Here is a 27,548-nt window from a genome sequence, read left to right as displayed (position 1 = left end):
TGAGATCTTTTGAAATTCTGCAGATGTGTGTGCATAGCTCTCGAAAATCAGAGACTCATCTCTTTGGAGAATTGGACCAAACGATTGGAATTCGGTATATATTACACATAGCTTGAATTTTTTTCTTTTGTTTTTATATTGCAGTTAATGTGCTTTTACAGAAGACAACAGAGCCAAAGCCCAGCAGTTCTCATGCTATTTTAATAGTAGGTGATAGAGAACACAGTCAGTTAGGACATTAAAGAGTTTTTCATTAAAGGAGCAGGTGAAGGGACATTGTGGAGTTATTGAACATAGACTTTGCAAACAGTTTAACTTTGAGTTTGGCTTTACCTCTAGTAACCGATATCTGTTCCTAGAAGCTCTACATTAAAAAGGAATTTCACTGCCAATCTAGACCCCTCGGCAAAGAAGTTGAGCAGCTTTGTCAGCTCTTGGCTCTTGTTATGCGTGGTACAGTTGCTCAAGCAGTGAGGAAGGAGTTGGCTTGGAACTTCTGTAGAAGAGATTTCTTAGGACGGACGGGATTGTAATTACAAATATTTCCTACTCTGCTGTATTGTTCATTTGTTCATTCCACATGGTTTATGGTTATCCAGGGCTGCTTCTGCCACTTTGGTTTCCATCCCAAGAATGGTTTGTCCTGTTTGAAGAGTTGATTGCAGGAGTGAAAGGAATCGGAAAAAGACACAAACTTTATACAAAACAATTATAACATCTCTGTTTTTAGACAGCACATTCACTGCGTGGAGGGCATTTCTAATACCTTGTTGAATTAAATTCGGGCAAACAATGAAGGGTTTTTTTTCTGTGTCTTTCTAGGATTTCTTTGATTGCTGATTATTTTAGGAGAGTTTTTGCCAGTACCACCACTGATCTTTTCAGATACCTGAGGATGTGTTCAGTGACTATAAGCCTATGTTTAGGGAACTAAATCAAGTCCTAGATTTATTCTTAGGAATCTCTCTCGGTACTCTTATGACTGAGATCATCATCAAAATTAAACATATTAGAAGTCCGCTTCCTTTTTTATTTGTTTCAGTGTGTAAGCATTTGAAATACTTGATTTCTGGTGTTTGGATGCAAGTCTACTTAACTGTGTCATTTTGTGAAAAAAAAAACTCCTTGGAGTTTGCTCTTTCATGTGGAATTCCGTGTTAAATACACATTTAAGCGGAAGTCCAGGAGTGACAATGTATTTAATAAACTTAATACCTTCAGAGTCCTGTTAGGTAGTTCAATTAATGTTAATGAAAATATGCTTCTAATAACTTGTGTTACAACATTTCTAGTCACTGGAAAATTTTAAGAACATTCCTCTCCATTTCAAATTCCAAAGTAAAGCATAGTTCTGTATAAGGAGCAGAATTCACTGAGTTCTAATTGTTCTTGAAAACACTGCATTTCTGCTCCTCTGTTTTAAAACAGTAGTATGACTACTGCAAGTGTATTTTACTGAGATGGAAGATACAAACCCCAGTTCTCAATAAATATAATTTAGATTGTGACTTTTAATGGTAGCTGGCAGAGTTCAGACTTTTTACCTGGCACTGGTAATTGAAAGATATTCTACAAATTCTTGTTCTCAGTTGCACTAAAACCCTTACTACTTGATGACCAGTTTTATTTGTGTGATAAATTAGATATGATAATTTTGCTCTCTTAGCAGATTCCTGCATATATTCAATTTGTTACAATGATTAAGGCTAGCAGTAGTCTGTAGTATTGCAAAGGAAGGAATTTTCTGTTTTTCCCTTACTATTTAAAATGCTTACAGTTCTGGAAAGATGAAAGCAAGGATGGAAAAAACGAGCTGAGAGAATTCCTAACGCCCTTCTCTCTCTTTTTCTCTTCTTCTGATACCCTGACAAGAATTTGGGATATAAGTTCTCTGACAAACCTCAAATATTCATGATTTCTTTCTTTGACAAAAATACGAAGTCCTGACTTACTCATCCTTTTCTTCACTGATAGCACGAGACAGAACCTTACTGTTCTTTTTTCTCCAGAGTACATCATTAAGCCACTAAGCCACTTTAGTTGGTTAAAATGGTAGGGGACTGAACTCCTTCCAATGTTCAGTGACAAGTCAGCTTTCTTTGTGTGACTCCTAACCCTTTGAACCAAGAAGGGCTATGGGTCTAGGTTGACTGGGTATCTTTTTGAGGGCTGACTTAAGTGAGCAGTGAAATAAACCCCTCCCAAATGTCTTGAGTGAGTGGAGCACTTAAGAACAGAAGTCCAGGGATCTCAAGGCACTGATGGAAAATCATGGCTTTTCCTTTTCATCAGCAAAATGAGATTATAATTGTAAAGCTGGTTTCTCATTTACCTTGTTCAGCCCCATTTCCTTAAACTGAATGAATTGTCATTGAGATTTATTGGTAGGGATGGCTGTACATTGATGGCTATGAAAGCAGTTGATTCAAGACAACACAAAGTCTAGTTCTTAATGCTTTCTTTTAGTTGAGCCATCTCTCCACTTCAAGGGCATATTGGTGGTTCATCTTAAGTGGTAAATGTCCCAGAGCATGTATACAGAGGTCACATTTGCCAGTCCCTGTGCCATAAGGGTACCTGCAGATGCAATATGGTGATCTCATGGGAGTGCTACACTGAAAAAAAAACCCACCCTGTACTTCCAAAATTAAAACGGAAAGAATTTCTGCTGGAAAGTGGCAGCTGCATTCTGACATTCATGTAATGGGAGCAACTGAAAGCTTTATGGTGTGTAACTGTGACACTGCATTCCAACATAAGCTTCTCCCTGCCCTTCTTCCAACCAATAAACTATTCTTCCTCTCTTTTCACTCTCGCCCCTCCTAATCTTTTTTCTGTTTATATGCTTTAATCATAATAGCAACAAATCCATCCCTGCTGGTATTATCACACCGTTGCAAATTTTGGCCGTCTCCTTTGGCACTTCCCTTGTAGATGGAATGACATTGCCCACTTTGATGGGGCTTAATTCTCTATGTAAAATACTGCCCTGTCAATGAATATTTTCTCTATTAAACTATTTTCAGTCCAACAATAAGATACAGATTTTTGGGAGAACAGTTTTCTCATTATTACCTTAACCCATAAAAAGGCTTTTTCTTTTTTCCTTTTTCCTTTTTTTTTTTTTTTAATTCAAACATTTTGGGCAAGTGTTCAGTTACCCAAATATTTGTAGTACGGAGTAATTTGCATTTCAGCCCTGTGAGACTTGTAAATGTAATGAACAGTCTGTGTGTTTAATATTTTTTATATTTTTAATAATTTGCAAATAGTTCAGTATGTAGACCTGACCTGTTGAAAAATAGTTTGCAGTGCCTGTAGAGAACACTTCTGAGACTTTTGTATATTTAGCAGAATTCTGGGCTTCAGCTGGAAAAATTCTAAGAGTACTTCTTACTGGAAAATATTTCAAGTAATGTGAAACAACAGATAATTTTTTCCTGTGCCATGACCCAGTTGTAAGGTAAGGTATGGAAGGTCCCTCTCATGTTGCTATTAAACAGGTTTCAGCATTGGAAGTCAAATACACAAAAAATACTGACACCTGTTGAAAGGTGTGATTGAAAGCATACTGATTTCAAAGGGAATTGTCAGAGGTCTCAATTTACTTTTCAATCCAAGAGATTAATCTCTACCTACCATGATCAGTGTTTTATGGCAGCCATGGTCTGTCCAAGAGCAGATAAAAGAGTCTTGATTTTTAGAGCTGGGAGTACTGTGTCTTTGGTGAGATCTACATTGAGTGTAGGCTGTCACATTTCATATCTGGATTTAATATCTTTAATCAGAACTTATTCATGGGGCAGCATTAAAACATATTAAATTGATGAAAACTTTGCCGCTAGTTTCAACAGGAGGAAGATCACAGAGCCAACTGCACTGTAGGTGCAATCAGAAGGACCAGAAGTACTCAAAGGGATATTGGGCACAGTCTTATTAGGGCTCTCCCTTTTTGGTTACTCTGCTTGTGATCACTGTTGACAAAGGTGATTTCTTACTCTCAGCAACTGAAGTTGGATACTACTGAGATTTCCATGCCTCTCACTTTCTTATCCTCAGTTATTTTTGTCCTGTTTCAGTTCTTTTGTAATTAAGCTCTGCAGAGCAACTTCAAGTATTCTCCTAATAATACAGCAGAAAGTTAATACTGTAGAAGCCTGATTGTGATTCATGTTTTAACAGGACTCTTCATTTGGAGAGCTCAATGGGTTTGCATGCAGGACTCCAATGTATAAGGCTCAGAATCAAATTTATGCTAAGTCAGTGGAAAGTGGCTTTAAAGTAGACATAAATTTAGTCACACCTCACCTTGGTGCAAATGACACTCAGGTCCACATACTTAAGGATGTAATCATTGTACCCAGCAACGTATTTGTTGTTACACTGGAGATCACAGTTTGAAATACAAATACATTAACAAAAACGCTGTTCCTTGAATTTTGTTTCCATCCAAGTGGAACTGCCAGGAAGCGCTGGAGGCTTGGGGTCTTACAGATGTACTTCAAATAAAATTGGATAATGTATGTTAAATAAAGAAGGTGCCAGGACATGGAAAAACCATGTGATCACTGTAGAGTATTTTAAACAGATGAGAATATTGCCAGCTATATATATGATCAGGTAGAAACTGAAAGAAAATAGTAAAAAAATAAGGCAAAGTTTTAATCCACTTGAAAAAATATGTGGATTATATATATTTGAAAATAGCTGGTCAAATTCATATGTTGAAGGAGGTGTTATTTATATAATAATATTGGATATATTGAATGTAAGAAACAATAAGTTAAATCACTCATAAAAATTCCATTTGTTGTGATCCATTGCATTATGTTTGATCACTTCAAAAGGCAGATACAAAAAAACTGATGGTCAGGAAATATGAGTCACCTTACTCAAAAGGGAAGTTTTCCCTTAGATTTTCTTAGCTGTTGCTTGGCTTACATATGTGCCATTTAAAAATAATGACTTTGATATCACTGAGAACAGCATTGCCCACACAACGTTTACCCTCCCTTAAAAAAAAAGTAAATCCAAGTATGACCTTTCATTTGTCGCGGTTGGTACCACGGTAGAACAGTGTGAAGTTGAGAGGATTATGCACAGCCTCACAAGATGGGTCTCAGTTTGCCTTGTATCTTTCATTACCCTGTATCTTGAAGGAAGTTAATGCTGTTTAAATGTTTGGCAACAACACATTTCTGAGGTTTTCAGGAAGATCTCTATGGATGTTGTTTCTTAGAAAAACCTTCCGGGAAGTACATATCTATGTACGCTGTTTCCTGAAGAACTGACATAGCTGATACTTTATGCATGGGTCCAAATAGGGACAGCTAAAAACATGGGATATGTGGTTATTTGAATTTGTGCTGCCCTGATGCCAGCCTGTTGTAGTCCCTGAAGTTCTCTCTTTTATAATTCAGAATGGTGGAGATCTGTCTAAGTTGATGAGCTCCCTTAAGGTCAGTAATAGTGATGAAGCTTTTAAGAGGTGAGAGTCTGCATGGGTTGTACCTGTGATGACAGAGAAACAAGAGTTGGTCTCTTCCTCAGACTGAATTGAATATCCCAATCTACTAGAGTATGCTATAATTAATTTTAACTATAAATACCTAAACTGAGCTATGAAAAAAGGAGAGTAAGTCAGACACCAAGAGGCAGAAACATCCTTGACATCAAAGGTAAATGGAAAACAGCATTTGGAGAGGAAACAGCCCTTGTCGCACAGCCAGCCTGAGCTTAGGATGTGACTGGTTAATGGAAAGGGCTGTAAAAAAATCTGAGAGAGTACATCTGTTATGGAGGTTGTAGTTTTTGCACCATGTAAATACTGTAAATGTCATTCATATATATATATATATAAATATATAAAATGAGATTTAATTATTATTATAAAGTATGCATTATATTTCAGAACCTAAGCTCCCATTTATGGACTTTCTCATAGTTATCCAACAAACATTTTTTGTCCTGACATGAAGTATAGCTTCTGTGCCATCATTTGCTGTCCTTGGAAGCAGTAAAGATTGACCACCAGTAGAGAGTATATATGATGTACATTACACTGTAAACATTGTTTACATGCTCACAGTAAAATTCATCGTAGATTTCAAATCACAGAAGAATTCTCCATCAGCACTGGTATCTGTGTTTTGTTTCAGTAGCATTTTCTGTTGGCTGAAAAAAAAATATTTCCCGGGCTTTTAAAAATATTTTAATTTAATGAGTTCCATATCAGAAAAGGGGGCCCATGAGAGTGATAGTGTTGTGAGTCTGCCATATTCTCATCCTGTGCTGCATCGTCAGTTTTGGGGGTTTGGATCTTTTTCCAAAGCATCATAAAATATGTCATTGGGTGCTGGAGGATTTCTTACAGCTTGATGGGAAGGAATTGCAGAATTGTTACAGACTGGGTTTAATGATCAGTCTTGTGCTGGAGTGTTGAAAAGTTCATCTTATTAACAGAATTCTTTGAATTAGAAATATTTTTTCCATGGTGTTCTCAACTTCATGTGTTTTTCTGATTTTTTTTTTTTTTGGAGGAGGAGGGGTAAAAGCTTTGTGAATAATGTGTGATTGGTTTTCTCCTTCTGAAAGGATATATTTCTTTCCTGAGCATAACCACTCTGCATATATTCTGCCAGCTTGCTGTATAACTGAAACATAAATACATTTTTAATTTTTGAATGTGTTACACATTTATGCAAAAGAAAGAAGAGAGGGGAAAACCCCCTCGCATTTTAAGTCACACATTTGCTTTTCATCATTCATTTAGTCAACATCTGTAATACGCTGCAGTCCCAGGACAATGAATGTCGTTGCATGAGAAAAGTTGAATGCGCAAGTAGCATAATCAGGCCTTATGCTAACTAGTTTTTTACAGCTCCCTGACACAATGTTCTGGTTTGGGAACTCAAGGCTGTCTGTACCTCCACGTAAGGTGGAATTCCTTTTTTGTGCACCTTTCCTGTTGGTCACAGTTCTACAGTTGGGACATTATACCTTGGTGCAGCATAAAAATTCATGTCAATACAGACTCCTGATACCTGCTTCAGCATTTTAGATTTTTCATTTCTTTCCTTCACATCTACTTATATCACTTGTTCCACCCTAAATATTATTTCGCATCCTTTGCATTTATAGCCCTTAAAAAGTTGTATAGTTATGATGCTCCACCCCATTACCTTTTTGCTCCCATTTTGCCATTCATGGTTTTTTCTCTATATATAACTTCCTCCAGAAATTGTATCATGCAAGCCCCTTGTTAATTTTAGGCTGTATTTGTGGCTCACTCTTGGTTGAAATCTTTCCATGTAGGATATAGAGCACAGGATGCAATCTGCATTGTCTCCCAGAGGCAGAGCTTCCTCTGGCATTTGTGATGTGTTTCCTCACTGTCTGTAACATGAAGTTGCAGAGCTTCTCTCTTGTTTGCTTTCTGCATCATATCATTCTCCAAACTTGCATATCACCATCTCCCACGTGTCTTTACCACTGTATTACTTCCCAGGATTTTTGCTACTCATTCATGCTTTAGATTATTTTTACTTGGCATGTTTAAAAATTGTAGTAGCTTCTGAGTTGGTTCTGTGAGCAGAGTAATTAAAATACCAAATTTAACTTAACAGAACCTCATTATTATACCACCTCTTTCCAGTTCAGGGGTGGGGTGAAGGCGAGTGTTGTTTGGGGGATTTTGTTGGTGGGTGGGTATTTTCTGTACTTCTGCTTGGGAAAATTGCCTTAAATATCATAAAGCAGACACCCAAGTTGGATCTCAGAAAGGTGGTTTGGCATGTAATGTCAATGGAAACTGCAATGTAGCTACAAAAGAAGTAGTGACAGTCAGTACGAAACATCTCTAACTTCTTGTCTTATACTGCCTGTCTGCAATTTGAAGATCAAATCTTCAAACATTGACCTAATATCATAATTACTGCATATTTTCAGTTTTTACAGAAGTAAATAATACATTCTGGTCTTTTTACATTAAGGCACAGCAATGTATTTACACAGTGTTTTCAGTGCTGGAGGTCATACACTGCTGTGGATGGACCTCTTTAGAGAAAACTTGCTCAAATACTGCTTAATAGTAGCATTTGTTTCCCTGAAAATACTTTTTTTAAAGTGTGCCCTGCTGCGTCTCCCATGGAGGCGAGGTCTCATTTTGTTCTACAGGATGAAGCTCCTAGTTAGAAGTCTTAGGTCCTCTGTAATTAGTGGGAAGCAGATAATTGTACTAGAAAGTTGTTTTAGCTCACTTGATATTTTCTGAGGATCTGTCCATGTCTGACTTCAGTTGGAAGTTTTGGGGTGATGTAACTCCTAATTCAGGCACCTCAGTTAAGAACCATTAGTGAGCTTGGATAACACTGAGCCAAAATGAACTCTGAAAATGGCAAAGGTTTATTCTCAGTTATTTTCCCATCATTTCATAGTGCAAAAAGGTATGATGCAGACTGGAGAACATGGTTTCTATCACATTTTAGGAGATAGCATTTTTTGTACTACTTTCACCTCTTTCTATTTACAGATGACATACAAGGGGGATAAAACATGCAGGATAATCAATAATCAGTGGCTCTGCTATCATAATGCTCAGGTTATTGCTGTACTGACAAAGAGAACTGTTTGTCATACTGCTGTTCTGGCACAGCTCAGCTCTGTGCATATATGCATACCTTATTGCATTTATGAATTTGCTCTTTTAGTGTAAGATGTCATTAATATTCATGTAACCAGAGTGCTGGATGGGATCTCTAGGTATTGGTGTATTTATTCAGTGAAGAATTAGAAGCATGTACCTGGGTATGTGCATGTGTGTGTGTGAGCATGTGTTGGACTTGGCACACACCCAAGGCAATAACACCTTAGAGGTAAAGGCACTGAAGTTGTCAGGCAAAATTCAATCCAAAGTTTATGTGGTAAATGGATCTATGGATTGCTTGCATGCTTTTATGCTCAGTCCTTAAAAGTGCATTTGATTTTACATACTCATGTTTCATATCTTTGGCACTACTGTTTGGGTGCATATGTGTCTATATGAAAGGAAAACAGCATCCTGACCTTGTAAATGATATTCATCCTTATGATTATTGCTCTCTGCTGCTGTCCTGTTGCATTTACACTGCTGTGCTCTCACCTACATTAAAAAGCTGATTGGGTCATTGTATGTTTAAAGATGGCATCCGGTAGTTCTGCTGAACAGTAATTTCTTCAGACACTGTGAGAGAAATTCTGACCATGTGCCTTCACAACCCTGCATGTCTCAATGCTCAATCCCTAGCTGGATCCTCCCTATGCCTATGGAAATTCTACCAGAAGGTCCTGTGTCTAATCCTGGATCCTTCATCCAGTTTGTTCTCAAACTATGAAAATTCAAATACCCCTTAGTGAAGTTGAGCTGACAAACATGAGCATGTTGGTGGCACTCAAAAAGTCTGTTTTTCCTAGGAAGCTAGAATTCCTTCAGACGATCAGAGAAAATTTAAATATGTTCCTTAGAGTTTTACCATCATGTTCACAGAGTTGCATACACTAACTGTGCATTTGTTTGGAAAACAAATTCAGCTCTACAGGGAGCATATTATACTCCTCATAGAGAAAGATTTTTTGTAGAAAATTAAAAAAATCTTTTCTTCTGTCACTTAGTCTCACAGATTATATGTAATAAAATTAGAAGTCTGGAAAGAAAGGAGTAGAAAAAAGTTGAAGGCATCTGATGCCAATGGGAAACTTTGGGAACTAAGAAATAGGAACTGTGGAAAATCTAAACTGCAAGTTTGAAATCAAGTGCACATGCCTCTACCCTGTATTTTGGCTGTGTGTTGGGAGGGGTCTATAGAAGATGTTAACAGAAGATTCTGTTGAACTAAGCAGCCACTAATAAACTAAACCACCATTACATTAATTGTAGCAAAAATTGCAAACTTTTCTACTAAAGGTTGGTTATTTACAATCCTTTTGTTTTACAGAAACGTTTCGGTTACCCAGAAAAGTAAGCTTTGGGTAGAGAGGAGAAATGTGATTTACCATACAGTAGTTTAAAATATTCCTGCTTTTACAATGTATATTTTCACGTGGAATCATCTAACTTCACAAATTTCATTTTATTTGTCCATAAAAAGCATGCTAAGGCTTCTCTGTGGGACTTAATTCTTTAAAAGCACTTCAAATTTTGATTTATAAGATTTTCTGTTTGTTTCAAACTGTGTTTGAGATAGTTGTTTTATTGCCTCTTTAATATGCCCAAACATTTGTTTAGAATCACAGGAGATCCATAGGGTGAAATAGAAGAAAATGTACACAGTATGTTTTGACTTCACACCAGGATAAAAACAGTGGTTTATCACTTATGTCCATTCTTTAGCTCTTTTGCTGTCACAAAATCCTGTGGATTTGTTGATACTCAGCTGTGACAGAGTTCGCTGGTACAACAAACCAGATGACATCTTGAGCTGCTGAAGAAGAAATTATTCAAAGCAGAACTCTATATTTTACATGTTTTATTGTATTTGTAACATATTATATGTAATTCATGAGGGAGCAAAGTGAACAGGCAAGCCCAGCAAGTCCTGCTGTGGGGAGAGGACAGCCCAAGCCAACACTGTCTGGTTTGTCCTATGTGTTTTCTTGGAAATCTGCTCGACACAGCTGTGGCAATAAAGCACAGAATGCTTCCCCAATCCTCGTTGTTTTGCCTGCAAGTTTCTGCATACTGAGTAGAAGAAATTGTGATTAATGGGGCATTCCATGTTCAGGGTAGACTGTAGATTACCACTAAGTGCATCATTATGTTATCTTTGAAAAATTTACTAGGTTTCACCTGACAGATAATAGCTTTTCCACTGCCAACACAAGAGGGGACTAACAAACTAATACATGGGATGAACTAATATATATCAAAAGAAGTGCTACTTTTGACAGGGAAGCAGCTCTTGCTTTTCACAGGGTTTTGAAGGAATTTGAAATTAAACTTCCTCACCTGTTTTCTTTCCAGATCTGAGTGTGTGGGTGCAGTGCCGTGCTTGGACACTCCATTACTGAGCACCGCTTGGTGCGATGGCTCCATTATAACACATCATGGATTCTTACCTTCCCTCTGCCCCCTGACTTGAAGTCTGAGTTCCCTGTGGGCTCTGCAGTGCATAACTGGTGTGAGATGTGAGCCTGGTGATCTTCTTGTTGGTGGTTATTATATTAACCATTTGTCCTCACCGGTGATCAAGAGCAGGTTGTAGCAGGAGCCAATGTTTTCCAAAAACTTCCCTGCTCAAAGGCCAGTGAGAGCCTCCAGCAACCACTACTTCTGCCATTAAAGCAGAGTGAATGAGTGGGTTATTTCTGAGGAAGTTTTCACTTTCTGGTATGTTCTTCAGTGGGCCAGTCTTTCTATTTTATGGGTCTGGTAGAGATACCTGAGCATACCTGTGGTCTGTCATGGGCAGGGCTGGTCTGTCTGTTGAGCGCCAAGGGACAGGACTGAGAAAGCCTTCCTCACTGAATTTACCTACTTGGAGTCTCGTCTGAAACAAATCTTTGAAACAGCTCCTGCTCCTTTCTGTTGGTCAGTATCTGCCTTTTCAAATCCTGACTGCTTTTCTCTCCCATTTTATTTCTCGTAGCAAAATGTCTCTCTGTATTAAGAGCAGATGGCACAGTGTGACAGCCCTTTCCCAGCCCTTGGCTGTGTGAGCTCAGAAAGGCACACACCTGGGGGGCCTAAGTCTGTAACCAGCACCTCTTGCTTAATCAAAACTGGCTGATTTCAAAAGCATTGACCTCCTCTCGTTGGCATCAAAGGACTTCTCTGAAAATCGAGTCACTTCTTTGAATACTGGTTGTAAGAGGCATCCAGGTTTTATGCATGGTTTTGCACCCTCAGCACTGTCATTTACCAGCCCCTTAAACAAGTAGTATTACTCACTCAAACTTCAAATTGTAGCTGAGGAATGTATTTCAACTCTTTCAGGAGAAGGCACTAGTGGACAATATTACTGCGGGGGTGGTTTTAACTTTATCCCATTTGCATACTTGTAGTGTTTTCATAAGGAAACCATTTAAACATTTTACACAAATCCTTTGCTGGTGTAGTTGAGACTATTAAATTCTGCAGTGTAAAATAGCAACTTATTGTAAATGTAATTATTTGGCTTTTTGTACTCTGTTCTCATTTTAATCAAAACAAAACAACTTCCAGCTGTTTCTGCAAATCCAAACCCATGTTGACATAACCATTATGCAGTGAAGACAAAGACACTTAGTTGTCACTTTTTTATCTTGCTTTGGATAGATGTAGATAAAAGCTCAATTGAAAGCCTGGATGTACAGGAATGTGTGTGTTCTCTGTGTAGGTAGCTTGGTGGAAACCTTTTCTTTATTCTTTCATATTTGTATGGACCAGTTATCATAGGAAGTGAATCATGTTCATTGGGGATCCTTCTTAAACAAAGCGCCTTAGTCAATGCCACGCTTTTAAGGAATGGGTATTTAATATTCTTTGCTTTGAGAGCTCACTTTTCCTGTAAAACAAGTAGTTTCTCTTCCCTCTGTGTTCTGAAATTTACTGTGCAGGTCATACATTCCTGAAGTTAATGGACTGATTGCTCTAGATACCAAAATATATAAACAGTTTCAAAAGGGAAACTCCCGAAGTCCCCACACCTTCCTCCTGTGGTGTGTGTTGAAAGAATCAAGGGCAGAACATTCTGGGCTGGTTTGTTCTCTGGACACATGCTCAGGCCATGCACCATTTCATTTTCTCAGTGATATATATACCCTGCTAGACGAGGGAGTAGGAGCTGTCTTGGCACCCACACGAGTTATGTGAAGGGTTTGCAGGTAATGTTAGCTTTTGGTTCTTAACAAAATGTGGAACTTCTGAGACTCTGCGTCAAACTGTAGGCCCTTGAACTGCTCGGGGCTTGAGCCCTGTGAAATGTAGAGTTAAAAATTAAGGATGAAACAGAAGCAGCTGCCTGGTGATTAACCCAGAGAGCATCTATGGCTTGAACAGTGAACTTTAGTGTATGCACCATCCTGAGTGTTGAAATCTTGCCATTTAATAGCATAATAAGTAAATAACTGGTAAATAATTACAGTTATGCAAATACTGTTGATTGTCACAACCATCAATAGTGACAATTCCAGTATAATTTAAGAGTACATGTATTATTTTTAGTGGGTTGACCAAAGCAGAGTCAAGGATAGGTGGTAGAGCCCACAGCTCTCAGCAGCTCCTGAATACAAGGTGTGTTTGCCTTCAGTGGAGTCACCAGCCAACTTTGTGTAGTCCCCACATCCACTCGACTCACTGTTTCCAGTGTCTCCAGCTGCCCAGCTCTCTGCCTTTCCATGTGCTTAACAGATAAAAATTGCTGGACTTTGAATTGGGGGTAGATTAAACTAGGTGAATCTGAATTTCACTCTCTAATAATAATTTTTAATATTTGTGCGTTATATCTAAACTTACATATACGCATGGATGTATTCTATTTTGTATTATATAAATAAATATTTGTAATACTTTTTGTATTTTGACTGTTGGTTACCACAAGAAACTTCATTAATTATGAGAAGGGTTTCCATAAAAAAGGGGATCATTAACCTTTACACATTATTTAATGGTATTTACTGTGGCATTCATAGTTGTGACAATACCTGGTGCTTATAACAGGCAGTGTACCCCATTTTCAGAATAATTGGTCATATAATAATTCTGAAAGTTTTAACTTGAATATAATTCTGTGTTATCTACCTGATTTCAGCTGGTGTAAACTGTGTATAGGTAAGATCCAGGCATTTGAAAAGTAAAACAAAAAAAATTATTAACTGATGTTGAGCATATGAATCTTATTAATTTCCTTCATTTTATCTGAATATTTCTACTTAATTTATTTCAAGACGCTAATATGACATACTTTTTCATCATTATATGTGTCATTATAACAAAATGTTAAATCTGACATATCTACAGTACTGTTGCAAAGGAGTTGACCTACATCTTTTAGGCAGTTCTGCAGTGAAATGCACATTTCAAGATCCTGATTTGGGAATCTAGTAGTAAACTAAGAAACAGTTGTTAAGTGTTTGAAAAATATGAATTTTACATTTCTCTATTGTTGTCTGCAAAAGATTTTTTTAAAAAAAGAAATTAAATAAAATTATGCTCCATCTTTTGAATTTGTGGTCCATTACAGAATGCAGGAATGCACTGGATGGGGTAACAGTTTTCTTGGTTTGCCTTTTTCCGTGTTGTACCGTGGTTAGTACAGCCCTCCAAGCAACTAATCCTATATCTATAAACTGCAATGTCAAAGGATTAAAATGTGCCTGGGAACGCAGGTCAAATCTGCTTTAGATCACAACAGTGGGTTCAGCTCCTAGCTGAAATATCACAAAACTACCATATAATTTAGTAAAAGTTTCGCATTCCTATACTTCAGCTGCTGGTTGCCTTTAATAAAAAGGGGCCCAGGATTGATTTCCCTGAGAAGGTATTTTTCTTTGTCTCAAACCAAAGTAGTATCAGCTGGAAAGCAGAAGGATTTCTTAAAATAGTTCTGTATTTTACATAAATAACTCTTTCAAAGTCTACTTTTAAAATACTGTAAGAAGTACAGTTTCTGATGATGGATGTATGACATGGAGGATTCCCTGCCCTCTCTCTGCCTGGCTGAGCACAGTGACTTAAAGGACCATTGCAATGGTGACAAGTTCCTGTCTGGTACAGCTGGTGTGTCTCCTCTGGGACTGCTCCACCTCTCCAGGTGCCCTGGAATGACAGGTGTGAGGCTCTGCAAGCACAAAAACCAGGAGAATAGTTCACCTGGCTTGGAGGTGCTGCTGAGGTTGTCACTCTACAACCTGCTTCCATTTAAAAAAAAAAAAAAAAGATGTTTCCTTCTGAAGGAAACTGAAGGACCCACTTAGAGAAGCTTGCTGCCTCCCTAGGGCCCAGGTTAAATATGTGAAGAGAAGGCTTCCCATCATCCCACCCTGGTACAGCTCTTGGATTACTATTCGTTATTGATTCTTCAAGTAGACAGCAATGAATTTGCAACAAGCAGCCCAAGGACAATCAAGAGAGACTTCAGGGCCTTGAGACAATTGGTTAAGGACCAAGAGTGCAAGTAGTGTTCTCTGTCCTTCCCGCTGCAGGGAGTAATGAGGGAAGAAACAGGAAGAGCCATCAGATGTGTTCATTCTAACATATAAAAAGCAGTATTGTGTATCAGAGTACACCCTGTAGTGAAGGGACTGTGTGCTTCTTGTTCTGACCTGAGTCTAACCTGTTGTTCTCAGGGTATCCAGACATGGACAGTGAGCAGAATGAAGCCCCCATAATCTGAGGGGAAATGCTTGGTGACCTGCTACACAACTTAGACACACAGTTGTCAGTGGCCAGCAGGATCAGGGCAGTGATTTGTCACCCTGTACTGGGCATTGGGGAGGCCACCCCTCGAGGGCTGTGTTCAGTTTTTCTCACTACGAGAAGGACATTATGATTCTGGGGGTGTCTGGGGAAGGAAACAGAGCTGGGAAAGGTTCTGGAGCACAAGTCTAATGAGGAGTGGCTGAGGGAGACGAGTGGAGAAAAGGAGGTTCAGGGGGACCATATTGCTCTGCAGCTACCTGAAAGAAAGTTGTAGCCAGGTGGGGTTCAGTCTCTTCTTCCAGGGAACGAGGGATAAGATAAGAGGAAACAGCTTGAAGTTGTGCCAGGGGACGTTTAGATTGGATATTAGGAAAAATTCCTTCACAGAAAGGGTTATCAAGCACTGAATAGGCTGCCCAGGGAAGTGGTTGATTCACCATCCCTGGTGGTATTTAAATGATGTCTAGATTTGGCACTTGGGAACATGGTTTATTCATTAATATAGCAGTGCTGGGTTGACACTTGGACTCAGTGAACTTAAAGACCTTCTCCAACCTAAAGGATTCTGTGATTTTATCGTATTTCCTGAATGTTTGCTGTTTGCTCTGTTACAATCCCAGATTTTGTAAGCATCTCTTGGTGGCATGCCCTACCTTCCATTGGAGAGCTGCTGAGGCCAGGGATGCTGCACACGGATGTAGTGGCATGCATTAGCTGAGTCTCCTCTGAGAGTAAAGAAAATTATCATAAATTTTTTTTTACAAAAATACTAATCTTATTTGTGCAACATGTAGATTGATGTGCAGTAAGCAGACATATGTAACTACATTTATTTGTGTTGTGTCACCAAGAATGCCCAGCTGTTTATACCTTACTATCTGCCAGTGCAATATCCAGACTCTGTCTTACTTTGCTTTGTTGATACTTCTGTCAGGTATTTTAAGGGGGTGTGTCTTTGAGGGTTATTCGTATGTGAGTTATTGCAATATATTTTTACTTCCAGAAAAAAAAATTTGCAGTTATTCTTTTAGAATATTTGCTTGATCTTAGCATTGAAATATAACTGAGAGTAGGTATACTAACTCACTTTTTATTAGTGTGGGGGTGATTTTAATTAGTTTCTTTGTATTTTAAGGCTATAGTGTATTGTTATAACATAAATTAATTACCAGCTTCAGAATATGTCTATTTCATTATAACATATAAAAACCAATACCGTGTGCCAGTGTACACACTGTAGTGAAGGGGCTCTGTGCTTCTTGTTCTGACCAAGTTTATCTGTATTGAGCTGCAAATTGAAAACCATGTTTGTTGTCAATCTGTAAAGTTACCATCACAGCAGCTGACATTTTTTAATTCGGTTGGATGGTTTACTTAGACAAAATAGTTTACCAGGTGAAATGAAAATCAATGTACTTTTGCTGACATAAAAAACCTGCCGGGACTGAGCAGAGGGCTCCTGCCTGCTGCCCTCTGCTGGGGTTAGTCCTGCTGGTGCTGGTGCTGGTGCTTCCCAGTTTGTCATGATCCCCATAGGTCACTCACCTCTTGAGTTCTTCCCTGTCTAATCATGAAACATATTTTCATAACCAGGTACTTGTTTATTCATCTTTTAAAAAACTGAACCTGGGCACACCACCCAGCCTGAGGAGCAATGTGCCTCGAGACCCAATTTCATTGCGATGGAGACTCATGTAAAGGTTGTGTCTGCCAGGCTGGGCTGTGGTGCTGTGGCCTTGCTGACAGGGGTTTCTCTGCTCTGGCAGGTTCTGCGCTCCGTGCTGCTGTTCCCCACGATCGAGCGCATGGCTCAGTCCCCCCAGGGCAAGCTCATGACGCCCTTGCTGTGCAAGCTCCGCTACGCTCTGTACATGCCTGTCTACCTGCTGTCCTTCCTCCCCGAGGGAGTCAAGGCCTCCCTGGTGAGGTTTGCACTGCGAGGGATGAAGACCTGTGATGAATCTTCAATAACAACCTCCATAAATCTCTTCAGCGTCGACTGCATTGGTGAGCACCTTTCCTGTGTTAAACTGTCTTTTGTATTTTTCTTGTTTAGTAAATGGTGGTTTAGTTTTTTAATATTAAAGCATGAGTTTTGAAGAATAACAGGTCTGGTCTTTTCTAAAGTTAAGAACATGGGTACAGGAAAATCTCATATGAGTGAATTAAAGAAAATCTTGAAGGCAAAATAACAAAATATTTTCCCAAAGAATGTGTATTTCTTAAGCAAACTGACCTATACTACTGACGTGATTTCTCATGTGATTAAAACACTCTTTTTACAGTCTACTTTATGTGACTTACGTCTGCTTACTTTTTGCATTTCATTCATATTGGATGGTGAATGTAAATCAGTAATCAGTTTCACAAAGGGTTCTTTGCATCTGTTTTTTTTAAGCTATGTTTTAACTAGCTGTATAGACTCTGTCATCTGAATTGGAATATTGATAAATTCAGAAAAGGGGCTTCAGCTTACAAAGACACATAGAAGTTACTTTATGCACTGAATTTCAACACTTTTTGGGCATAAAGAGGAAGATTAACATTCCTCCAGTGCATATTGTACACATATTTTGCACATTCTAGCAAGAGAAACAACTTTAAGAAGTAGAATAATTTCAGATAAATTATGTTAAGTTTATAATGAAAACCAGAATGTGAATTGTGCCATACTCCAGGTATTTTGGTAAGTTAACAGTTTAAAACAATTTGGAATAGAATTGACGTGCTAACACAGTAATAATAGCAAGAAGGAAGTTTTGATTGCATTAATAGTAGTAAAAACACATTCCTACATTTCCAGTTGGGCTCTGTCTTCTATCAGTTAAATTTTACTTACTAATCATCCAAACAGATGTGCCATAGTAACTGGGATTGCAGTGAGTGGCTGTACCTTTCATAGATCTGTGGTGTGAGAGGCTCACTGTAGAGAGACCCAAAGCAGCATGGGCAGTGGGGCTTGGGCTGCCAGCCTGGACAGCCCCACTTGTGCTGTATTAAAACCAGACATAATGATAGTCACTCCCTTGCAGTGCCCTGTGCCTGACAAAGTCAGGTTCCTGGTTGATAATACACATTTCTGACAGGAGTCCTGTAGTTTGTTGCTTGGGTTCCTATTGATTGATGTCAGTTTCCTGGTGACCAAGAAGAAAGCAATCATGCAGTCATACCTACAGGAGGTGTTCAAGTGTCTTCCTTTGATAATTTTGTCTCAGAGAAAGGTATGTGGAGGTCTGTGGGGTCACATCTCCACAAGCCAGGAATCCTTCTCTGGTGCCCACAGATAAACTTTTACCTCTAAAAAACAGGTTATACACAGCCAGGGTTGTATTGGAAATGGTCCTTGGCCTGTGTTAACCTCCAAAAAAGCATGGCCAGCCATTGTTTGTATGTGTTGTTTGGCCCAGACCACAGCAGTGGCAGGAATAATTTAACAGAACGGATTTTGTGTGCTGCTGTTGGAGGCTGACCCTCCGAGCTCTTGAGTTCCCCAGGTGAATGAGCCTGGTTGATGTGTGTCTGTTAGCCTGTTACAATTTCCTGTGTGCACCAGTGTCTGACCTGTGTCCAAGCTATGAGGTAAATTGAGGCAAGAAACCAGGCTGAAGACTCCTCACTCATAGGATGTGATGTCTGCTTATGTTCAGTTTATTGAGTGAATTAATTATACCAGAATGAAAACCCCTGAGAGCCAATGTCTTGTAAAACTTGCATAAATAGGCCTCATTGATGCAACTAGTTCCTTTGGGCTTGTGATAGCATCTCTCTCAAGCAGAATTCCCCTTTGGTTTCATCTTTGGAAACTGATGATGTTTTACAGCCCAGTGACTCAGGACCACATGCGTGGATTAATAATCTTTGAGTGTCCGGATATTGCCTGTTAACCTTCTCTTTTATTGTTTGAGGACAATAGAAAATGTTACCATTCAGCAAAAATTTGCTAAATCTAGCACAACAACTGAGTCTGTCTTATGAGACTGCTCATCTGTGAGTTGCTGAAGCCTCTGAATTTGTGGTAGATGCTTTTCTGAACATTTCCTTGTCCCTTAATAAATTGCTAGATATGGTCCAGAAGCATTCAGCAAATGAAGTTGTTTCCCCTCTCCAGGAAGGTTGCATGTCAACTCATTAAAAATAAACATATTGCCTTTGGCATGTACCTCTGTTGCATTACTGTAATTGTAATAAAAGCTGTGATTAAGGGCAGAAAAGATGGTAAAAGTTTCCTTAAATCTAATACGTCCGTTAAAACAAACCAACCTGCCAGGGATTTGTTACCATATCCAAAGCTTAGTCACAACAATGTTTTCTCTCCTCTAAAAGGAAATGAGATTTGAAAACTTAATTAGAGCAGAGCTCTAAGACCAAGTGCTTCTCCCATTGACACTGGGAGTGAAAAGCTCCATTCAGTTGCTGCAGGATCAGGCCCTTGGCTGAAAGAGTCAGTAAAAGGAGAATTGCATTACCTATCTGTCACACTGTTCCAAATTTTGTTTGTTCCTGCTTCTTATCCAAACACATCTTTCTCTTGTCCTAACTTCATAGTTGGTGATATGTAGAAGCCCATTTCACAGCAAGAGGAATTGTGATGATGCTGTCCAGAAAGGGAACATACTAGAATGTCTTGTCCCAAAGGGGCGACAGTACAGAAGGAGAAGAGACAGCACAGAAGGGACTGTAAAGAAAATGGATTGTAAGGAAGGATGGCAACATACAGTGTATAAATAATAAAGGACCTATAAGAAATAAGCAAAAGGGGCTGAAGGGACTTTGCTTACCCGGATTAACTTCTATCAAAGATCGCTTAGGGCAGAAAAAGCATTACAATGAACAAACAAGCATTTGGATACTTGTATTTATGAACTTAGGAGATGAATAGACAGAAATATTGAAATTAGTGACCCTGACTTATCTGAAACATTGTCACTCTGTTTATTCAGGCTAGCAAAACAAGGCTACCCCTATCTAGCACTGTGGTGCTGGTTCTACAAATCATGTACAGTCCTGCAATGCTGGAATACTTTGGCACTCCAGCGCCCTGAAATTTGTAAACATTTCTTTGGTGACAGATGCCAGTAGCAGACTTACAGTGACAGTAAACCATTCTATCTACATGGGACAGGATTTATTGTCCAGCCGTTTGACTGGCAAACTTCCTCCATTTGTTTCTGTAAAATTTCCACAAAAGCACAGACATTACATAATGGGTAAACACCGCATGGCTTTTTCAAGAGGCAGGCTCGCAGGTCAGAGGTTAATGTCTGTATGACAGGGAAGATACAGATAAGCACAATAGCAAGAAAAACCTCCAACTGGCCCAAACGAGGTGGGTCCTTTGTGATCTTGAACCTGTGACTTCCCTGGAGGAATCTCCCTGTTTGTTTAACCTGGTCGGGGAGCAGAGGAGCACTGTGGCCTGGGGCAGGGGGAGGTCTGCTTTGTGCTCTTGAGGCAGGTTGGGAAGGAGGGGTGTCAGAAGCCTGAAATGAGGCTTTCAGATTAGTTTAGGCTATCACACAAGTGAAAGTTGGAAACAGGAGATGCCTTGTTAATTTAAGCATCCAACAGAAGTTGTGAGACAAAGAATCAAGATAAAACTCCAGAGCTGTGATTCAAATTTTATCTTGTTCCGAGTGTGGAGACATTCAGATTGAATGTGGAGTGTTTACATTTCCCTTGTTTTACAGAGGAAAAAAGGGCTAAGGCTGTTTCAGGCACTCCACTTTTATGCCCACAGGACTGTATAGGAAGTGAGTCCCAGCTGAGGTATTGAGCCTTGTCTCCTAGCAGTAGCTGCTTCTCCCTGTTGGATGTACAGGATGACAAAATTACATCCCTGAGGTGCCAGAGAGTAAAAAGTTTTATTGTAGGATAAATTTTGCACAACTATCAAATAGCATCTGGGAGACAAACACACCTCAAAAGCCAGTGAAATGTAAGCTTCCAGTTGCTATGAAAATGGAGCAGAAGCTTTTACATTGACTCAAGTTATTTTAAAAGTTTATCTCCAGGAAGCCAATTGGGAGGCTGCATTCTGGGTTTGAATTATCCCAGCCTCAGGAGTTATCATGGCTTGAGATCTGTTTCTATTTAAATTCTTTTTATTTTTTAGAGAGATTTTAAATGTGACATTATGGGTGGTCTTCATCTGGTCACTATGGACATCATGCTGTCTGAATAGTTGGCATTAAGCAGGAAAGGTGAATCACACCCTGCAGATGACTGATGCATTTTACTGATCACAGCGGGACTCTCTCTACTAGAAGCCAAAAGTAGAGGAGATAAATCCCACCCAGTATCTACTGGCTGTTCATTCTACTCCAGATATCAGAAAACTGTGATCCAAATTGCCCTTGTAGCTTTTACCCTTGCTGCCAGGGCAGTCAAATATCTCACACTTTGGCTTCATTAGAATTTACAGCTGCTGGTTTCTAGTGAGAGTCCTATTGTTTGTTTCCTGCCTTCTTTGAAAAGTCATTTTACATTTCCACCTCAATTTCCTGACAAGTAAGATTGCAAATTTTTGGAGTTATTTTTCTGGGACTGAAGTGCTGTGGAAATACCCATCTAACCGAAATACTTGGGTAAGGACAGCGCATGGTGATGTGTTCATGGAACTCAGTAGCCCCTTGACCTATTCTGCTTACATTTTTCAGAGATAAAAAACAGTGCTTAAGGTATTAGGTAAGCACTTGATAAAAAAATTCACATGAAATGGAGAAATAAGAGGTTTTGCCCCTGAAGGAATACTTTAAAAAGCTGTATAATTGCACAGCTAAAATTTAGTTTACTTTTCTTTCTTGCTTTGCTTTTTAAATTAAAATGCAACAGAAGTTATGATGATCATGTCTAAATTCAGCACAGAAGGCACAGCTCTTTTGATTTTTATTTTGTCTTACGTAACAAAATCAAGAGAGTTCTGCCTTCCATGCTGAATGGGACAAAATCGTTCCATTGAGACATGCACAGCCACAGGGGAATGAACATTATATACTCATCTAGGTTTTATTATTTCAAATGCTCTACCAGCATGTTTAAAAAAGGACCCAATGTTCAAGACAAGGGATGAGCTATTGCCCAGCATCACGTAGCTGGTCAGCAGCAGAGCTGTACATAGACCTGCATCCCAGGACAGCAGTTACCTATTGAACCTGACTAGCCACTAGTTTAACCTTATAAATATATATGTGTGAAAGTCATGAGCAGCTTCCTCAAACCCCACTGCCCAGACAGGCTGGTTCATGCTGTGCATTTTAAAATAGAGACAGAAACTGATACTACAAAGGATTTCAGATAGCACCTTGCAATCTCACACCTACATCTTTCATAGTGGGCATGAGAATAAAAGCTTTCCCTTCCCCCTGGGCACTGAGCAACTGTACAGATCTTTGAACCCAGACCAGGACATTTTCAAGTTGGTTTTCCAGGCTGTTTGAAATCAAAGCCCTGGTAGTACAAAGAGATTGCTTTGTTTCTTCTGGTGAATGTACATTTTAGATAACTTCTGGCTACAACACAGAAACCATTTCAAGGATGTTTTATATTTAAATATGTATAGAATTTCAGACATGATGGATAGCCAGACAAAATTTCATGGTGAATAGAAACTACTGACATGGTACATAAATTCCATTTTCATAAACTAAACCATGTTACATCTGTGCAGCGTAGCACAGTATATCACAGGTGGGGAAAAAGGATGGAGCTCAGCAGGTCTCCTCTCTTCCTATGTGTATTCTTTGATGCTCAGTGGGACAGAAAGAGGTCAAAAATGATACAGCAGATAGTGTCTCTCCCTCTCACTAACATCTGGTTAATTAGGATTCAAAAGAAGTCTGTCCTGAAATCAGGTAACTCTACATCTGTCTCCTACAAGATGTTTTTTGCCTCTCTCTGAATACACTGCTGCCAGAAGGGTGTTTTAGGTAGCGCAGCAGCCTGGCCCAGTGTGCTAAATCCTCTGCTCCTGCAGCGTTTCTCTGCAGGCTCCTGTGTGCTGTCATAGTTGAGTCCTATCCACTTCTGACATTTTAAGTGATGATCGTAATATGTATTTCTGCAAAGTGTTTAAGAGCGTGTTTCCTTACCTGTGGAAACACAGTAATATTTTATCACCTGCTTCGCAGGAAAAGGGGCCAAAGAATAACAGTCTTTAATATTTTCGTGTTTCCTTTGCTACTGTTTATTTTCCTGTGTGATGCCTGACTAAAATGTTTGTTTAATGTAGTCGGACAACTCACCTTACCAAGGCAGCAGTTAAGCTGACGGAAAAACCTCACATCTGCTCTATTCTTTCTGTGAGTGAATAAACTTTTCCTTATTTCAGAGTAGGATGCTCATATTAAATTACTGGAGGAAGGCAATGACTTCTATGTATTTATAGTCCTATTTGTTTATTAAAGTCAATCTGCTTCATAATTTACCCCATTTCCAAAAGAAAGAAAGATGTTTAATGAGGACTTTTATTACTTGCAAAAGCTTTTACTTTCCTGTGAAAGCCTTATGAAAATAATGGTAATAATGTGGAAATTTCTCATTTGGTCTATTTCTGTTAATTATTCCTCTTTTTCTTCTTGGGGGGAAAACCCAACATAAAAAACTCCCATCATAAATATTACTCATAAGGCGTGAATGTTTTGATAGTGGAACTGCTGATCATTTCCATGAAATGTGAGGCACAGTTGGGATTTGGTTGGGGAAGGGGAGATTGTTTATTCACTCCTGGTGAGGTTTCATCCCCAGGGATATGATTTACACCCACAAATTTGCAGCAATTCTAATGATGTGTTGCAAATGGCATGCAAAAGGAAGAGGTAACATCAACAAAGCAGAAAGGATGTTGAAAATAAGTATATGCCAGTGCTACCAGCTACAGTTGCTTTGTGTCAAACCATGCCAGACAGTTATTTGCAAACTGGCACTTTAGTTTCCCCAGGTCCAATACAAAGCCCCCTGAATTCAGGGAAAGGACTCCCTTCTGCAGTAGGCTCATGCCTTTTGAACCAGAGGTATCTGTCAAAACTCCCCCAAGGAATATCTGAAGTAAAACTCCTGGCTCTGTCATAACTTGTGTTTACTGGTTAGAAATTTAGCTTGATTCATCAAACTCCATCATGTGCTACCAGCAAAGTACTTAAACACATGCTAAATCCATACCTATAGGTAAACTCCAGACATTTGTGCCTTGGAATAAGTTTTTTGGGTTTTTTTTTAAAATGACATTTACAGTGCTGGTAATTAATGCAACACCCGTTATTCCATGTGACTGAAGGGGACACTGGTTTGGATGTAATTCCTATGATCTGCTAGAACAATGTGGCAAGTCACTTTGCTGCTGCTTCTTGTCATGAAGATGTCCACCAACACTCACTAATTCTTCAATGTGACAATTCTGACAATGAGAAAACTCCTGCAGAATCTTCATGGATCTGGGAAGGAAGTGCTGGCTTATCTTAAGCAAACCCAGTGGCACAAAAGATTGCTTGCTGGTTACTGCAGTGGTCAGGTCTATTTAAAATGAGCTTTAAAAATGTGAATTATGAATTATGAAGTATAAAGTGGTATAAAGTCCACTTTTCTTATTAATCAAAGCCACTCCAGTTGAGAGAAAGTTCCCCTTTTTTAAAGGATGGGTGGTCCAGTTGCTTAATTTCATGAGGTTTCCTCAAGAAAGAATCAGTGCCACATCTCAGTCCAGAAGGGCAATGAAACTGACCTCCATGTAGCTCCTCACAGGCACAGAGCCTTGTCTAGCAGAGCAGAGTAATCCCATAGAGCTCAGGCAGGAACCACAGTGTGGAGATGCTGAATTACTGCAGACAGTGTCCCTCCTGGCCATCCCCTATGGACTGAGCATCACCTACAGCAGACCCTTCTGTGCCCCTCCTGCAGGGTAAGAGCAGACACTTTCCATGACCAAAGTCTAGGCCCTGGCAGAAATCCCAGGACCACAGCCATCTGCTACGGTATGTGAGAGCTTAAGCTGGAGATGAATTTTTCTACCTAAGGGATAGTTCTGTCATTTGAAGATGTTGGGAGTTGTTCCAAAGTAACTTTGGGCAAGGTTAAGCCCATGGACATTTCAGTTTCCATCACACACCCCACTTCATTTGCACATGCTTCATCACACAAAGTAAATGAGTATTTTTTGCACTCCCCAACAAAGCATCTATTGTTTGTAAATCACCTGGGTATAAGTGTTAAATAACTTTTTATTTTTGCCTTTAGCCTCTACTGTGCTTTCTCAAGCACAGCTGACTGGTTTTCTTTTATAGTTCTGATGTTCCTGCCACTGCAGTACCAAGCAGATTGGAGAAGCCCATCCATAACAATTGCAGCTGTTTCTGCCTATTCATGTCCATCATGGTTATACATTAACTGCTGTGTTTTCATTCTAAATTCAAGTGTAAACTTAAGCAGACCCCAAAGTCAATGTTTATATCTTGTAAACCTCTAAACATCAACATTTTATCTAATGTGTGTGTGCATGTGTGGAAGCACACGTTCCTGCATTAGTCATCCTTGATACAAAACAGTTCCTTCTGTTTGATGTTTTAAACAATAAGTTATACGGTATTTCCAAGATTGCTGTTGGCAATAATTACCGGTAGAAAATATGTTTTCCCCATAGGAAATTACAGTGCTGTTTGGTATTATTAGTTCTTACCACTGTTTTCTGACTCCTTCAGAGGAATGACAGAGATTGCTTCCTCAAGAGCAAAGGATAAACTGGAAATTAATCTAATGTGACACTTCACTGAAGAACCTTACAGTAAAACAGGCAACTTACCAGGAAAAAAATGTGACCAGATAGTAATATATTTCTTGAGGGAAACTTATTTTCAAAAACGCAGTCAACTTTTTGCAGGGAATTTTGATACAAATGTAGCATTTGTTCTTCACCTTGCAATTTAAGTGACTTTGCTTTAGAGTTCAGAGGACGTTTGAAAGAGTTACATTGCAGCATGTCAAGCTGCTGATGAGCTCTGCAGCGCATGAAAATCACAGACTTACAAAGCAGTTTGATTTGGAAAGGACCTTAAAAATCATATAGTTCCAACCCAACCTTCCACTAGAAAAGGCTGCTCAAAGTATGATCCAGCCTGGCCTTGAACACTTCCAGGGATGGGGCAGCCACAGCTTCCCTGGGCAACCCATTCCAGTGTCTCACCACCCTCACAGTAAATAATTTCTTCCTAATATCTAATCTCAACCTGCCCTCTGTCAATTTAAAGTCATTCACTTTTGTCCTACCACTCCATGCCCTTGTAAAAGTCCCTCTCAGCTCTCTTATAGCCCCATTAGGTACTGGAAGGTGCTATAAGGTCTCCCAGAGCTTTTTCTTCTCTAGCCTGAGCAGTCCCAACTCTCTCAGCCTGTCTTCATAGTCTTTGGCAATAATTGTCCCACTGAAGTCAAATTATTTTATTCTTGTACTCTCTGCTTGTCGTCCCTCAGAAGGACAAGCAAAACTCTGTGTGCATATCTGCAACTCTGTGTTCAGCAGTGATGCATTTAGAAATAAACTGTAAAATCTGTGGAGTAGAACTGTTATATTTCCTGATAGCCTAAGCAGCCTCTGAGACACTGAAGCAAACTTGGCTGGTACTGTAAGGAAGGACCTCCGCGGGGTTTAGCTATGGGCATAAAAATAGGAACAAGAGATCTCTAAAGATGAGTTTTAGAACATGAGGGTTTATTGCGAAAGAGCGTGAGCGTGAAAGGCCTGCAGGGCTGCAAGATGCAACCCAAAGCAGACCAGAGAAAAGAGAGAGAGAGAGCAGAAAGAAGAGAATAAAAGAGAGTAAAAGAGGGCGATATGCTGTGTACAATGCAATAAATCATCTTCTCTGTTGAATATTCTAATTCCCTTTAACTAATCAAAGACAAGCTTCAAACCCTACAGCATTTACATACAACCTATAAGAATCATCACATTACCATATGGGGTCATGTTTCAAACCTTAAAAAAACTGCTTTTTGGGATCTCCACCAGGCAGGCAGGGTCTGCTTCTGACCTTTGGACTTGCCTGGGCAGAGGGTATTGTTCTATCAAGAAGGGGGATTACCTTCAGTAACCATCCTATTTCATCTTCCCCAACAAGGTACCTTTAGCATTCCCACATAGTATAACTATTTCTTAGATGCAAAAAAAAAGACCCAGTCAGGCACTCAG

The 27,548-nt window shown here is 39.3% G+C and overlaps 1 protein-coding gene across 2 annotated transcripts in view; it reads left to right on the top strand.

The window, feature by feature from the left end:
- The window catches only part of LDAH (lipid droplet associated hydrolase), a 113,509-nt gene that overhangs the window by 55,396 nt on the left and 30,565 nt on the right, over window positions 1-27,548 (top strand). For both annotated transcript variants that reach the window (XM_085056965.1, XM_085056964.1), the window contains exon 5: window positions 17,140-17,380. In XM_085056965.1, coding sequence (XP_084913091.1) covers window positions 17,140-17,380 — 241 coding nt within the window. The remainder of the gene's footprint in view (window positions 1-17,139; window positions 17,381-27,548) is intronic.

The sequence above is a fragment of the Lichenostomus cassidix genome, chromosome 3 (genome assembly GCF_008360975.1).
Source record: "Lichenostomus cassidix isolate B80296 chromosome 3, HeHo_3.0, whole genome shotgun sequence".
NCBI lineage: Eukaryota > Metazoa > Chordata > Aves > Passeriformes > Meliphagidae > Lichenostomus > Lichenostomus cassidix.
Note: the sequence above shows the minus strand (reverse complement) of the source record. Positions and strands in the feature narration are given on the sequence as shown.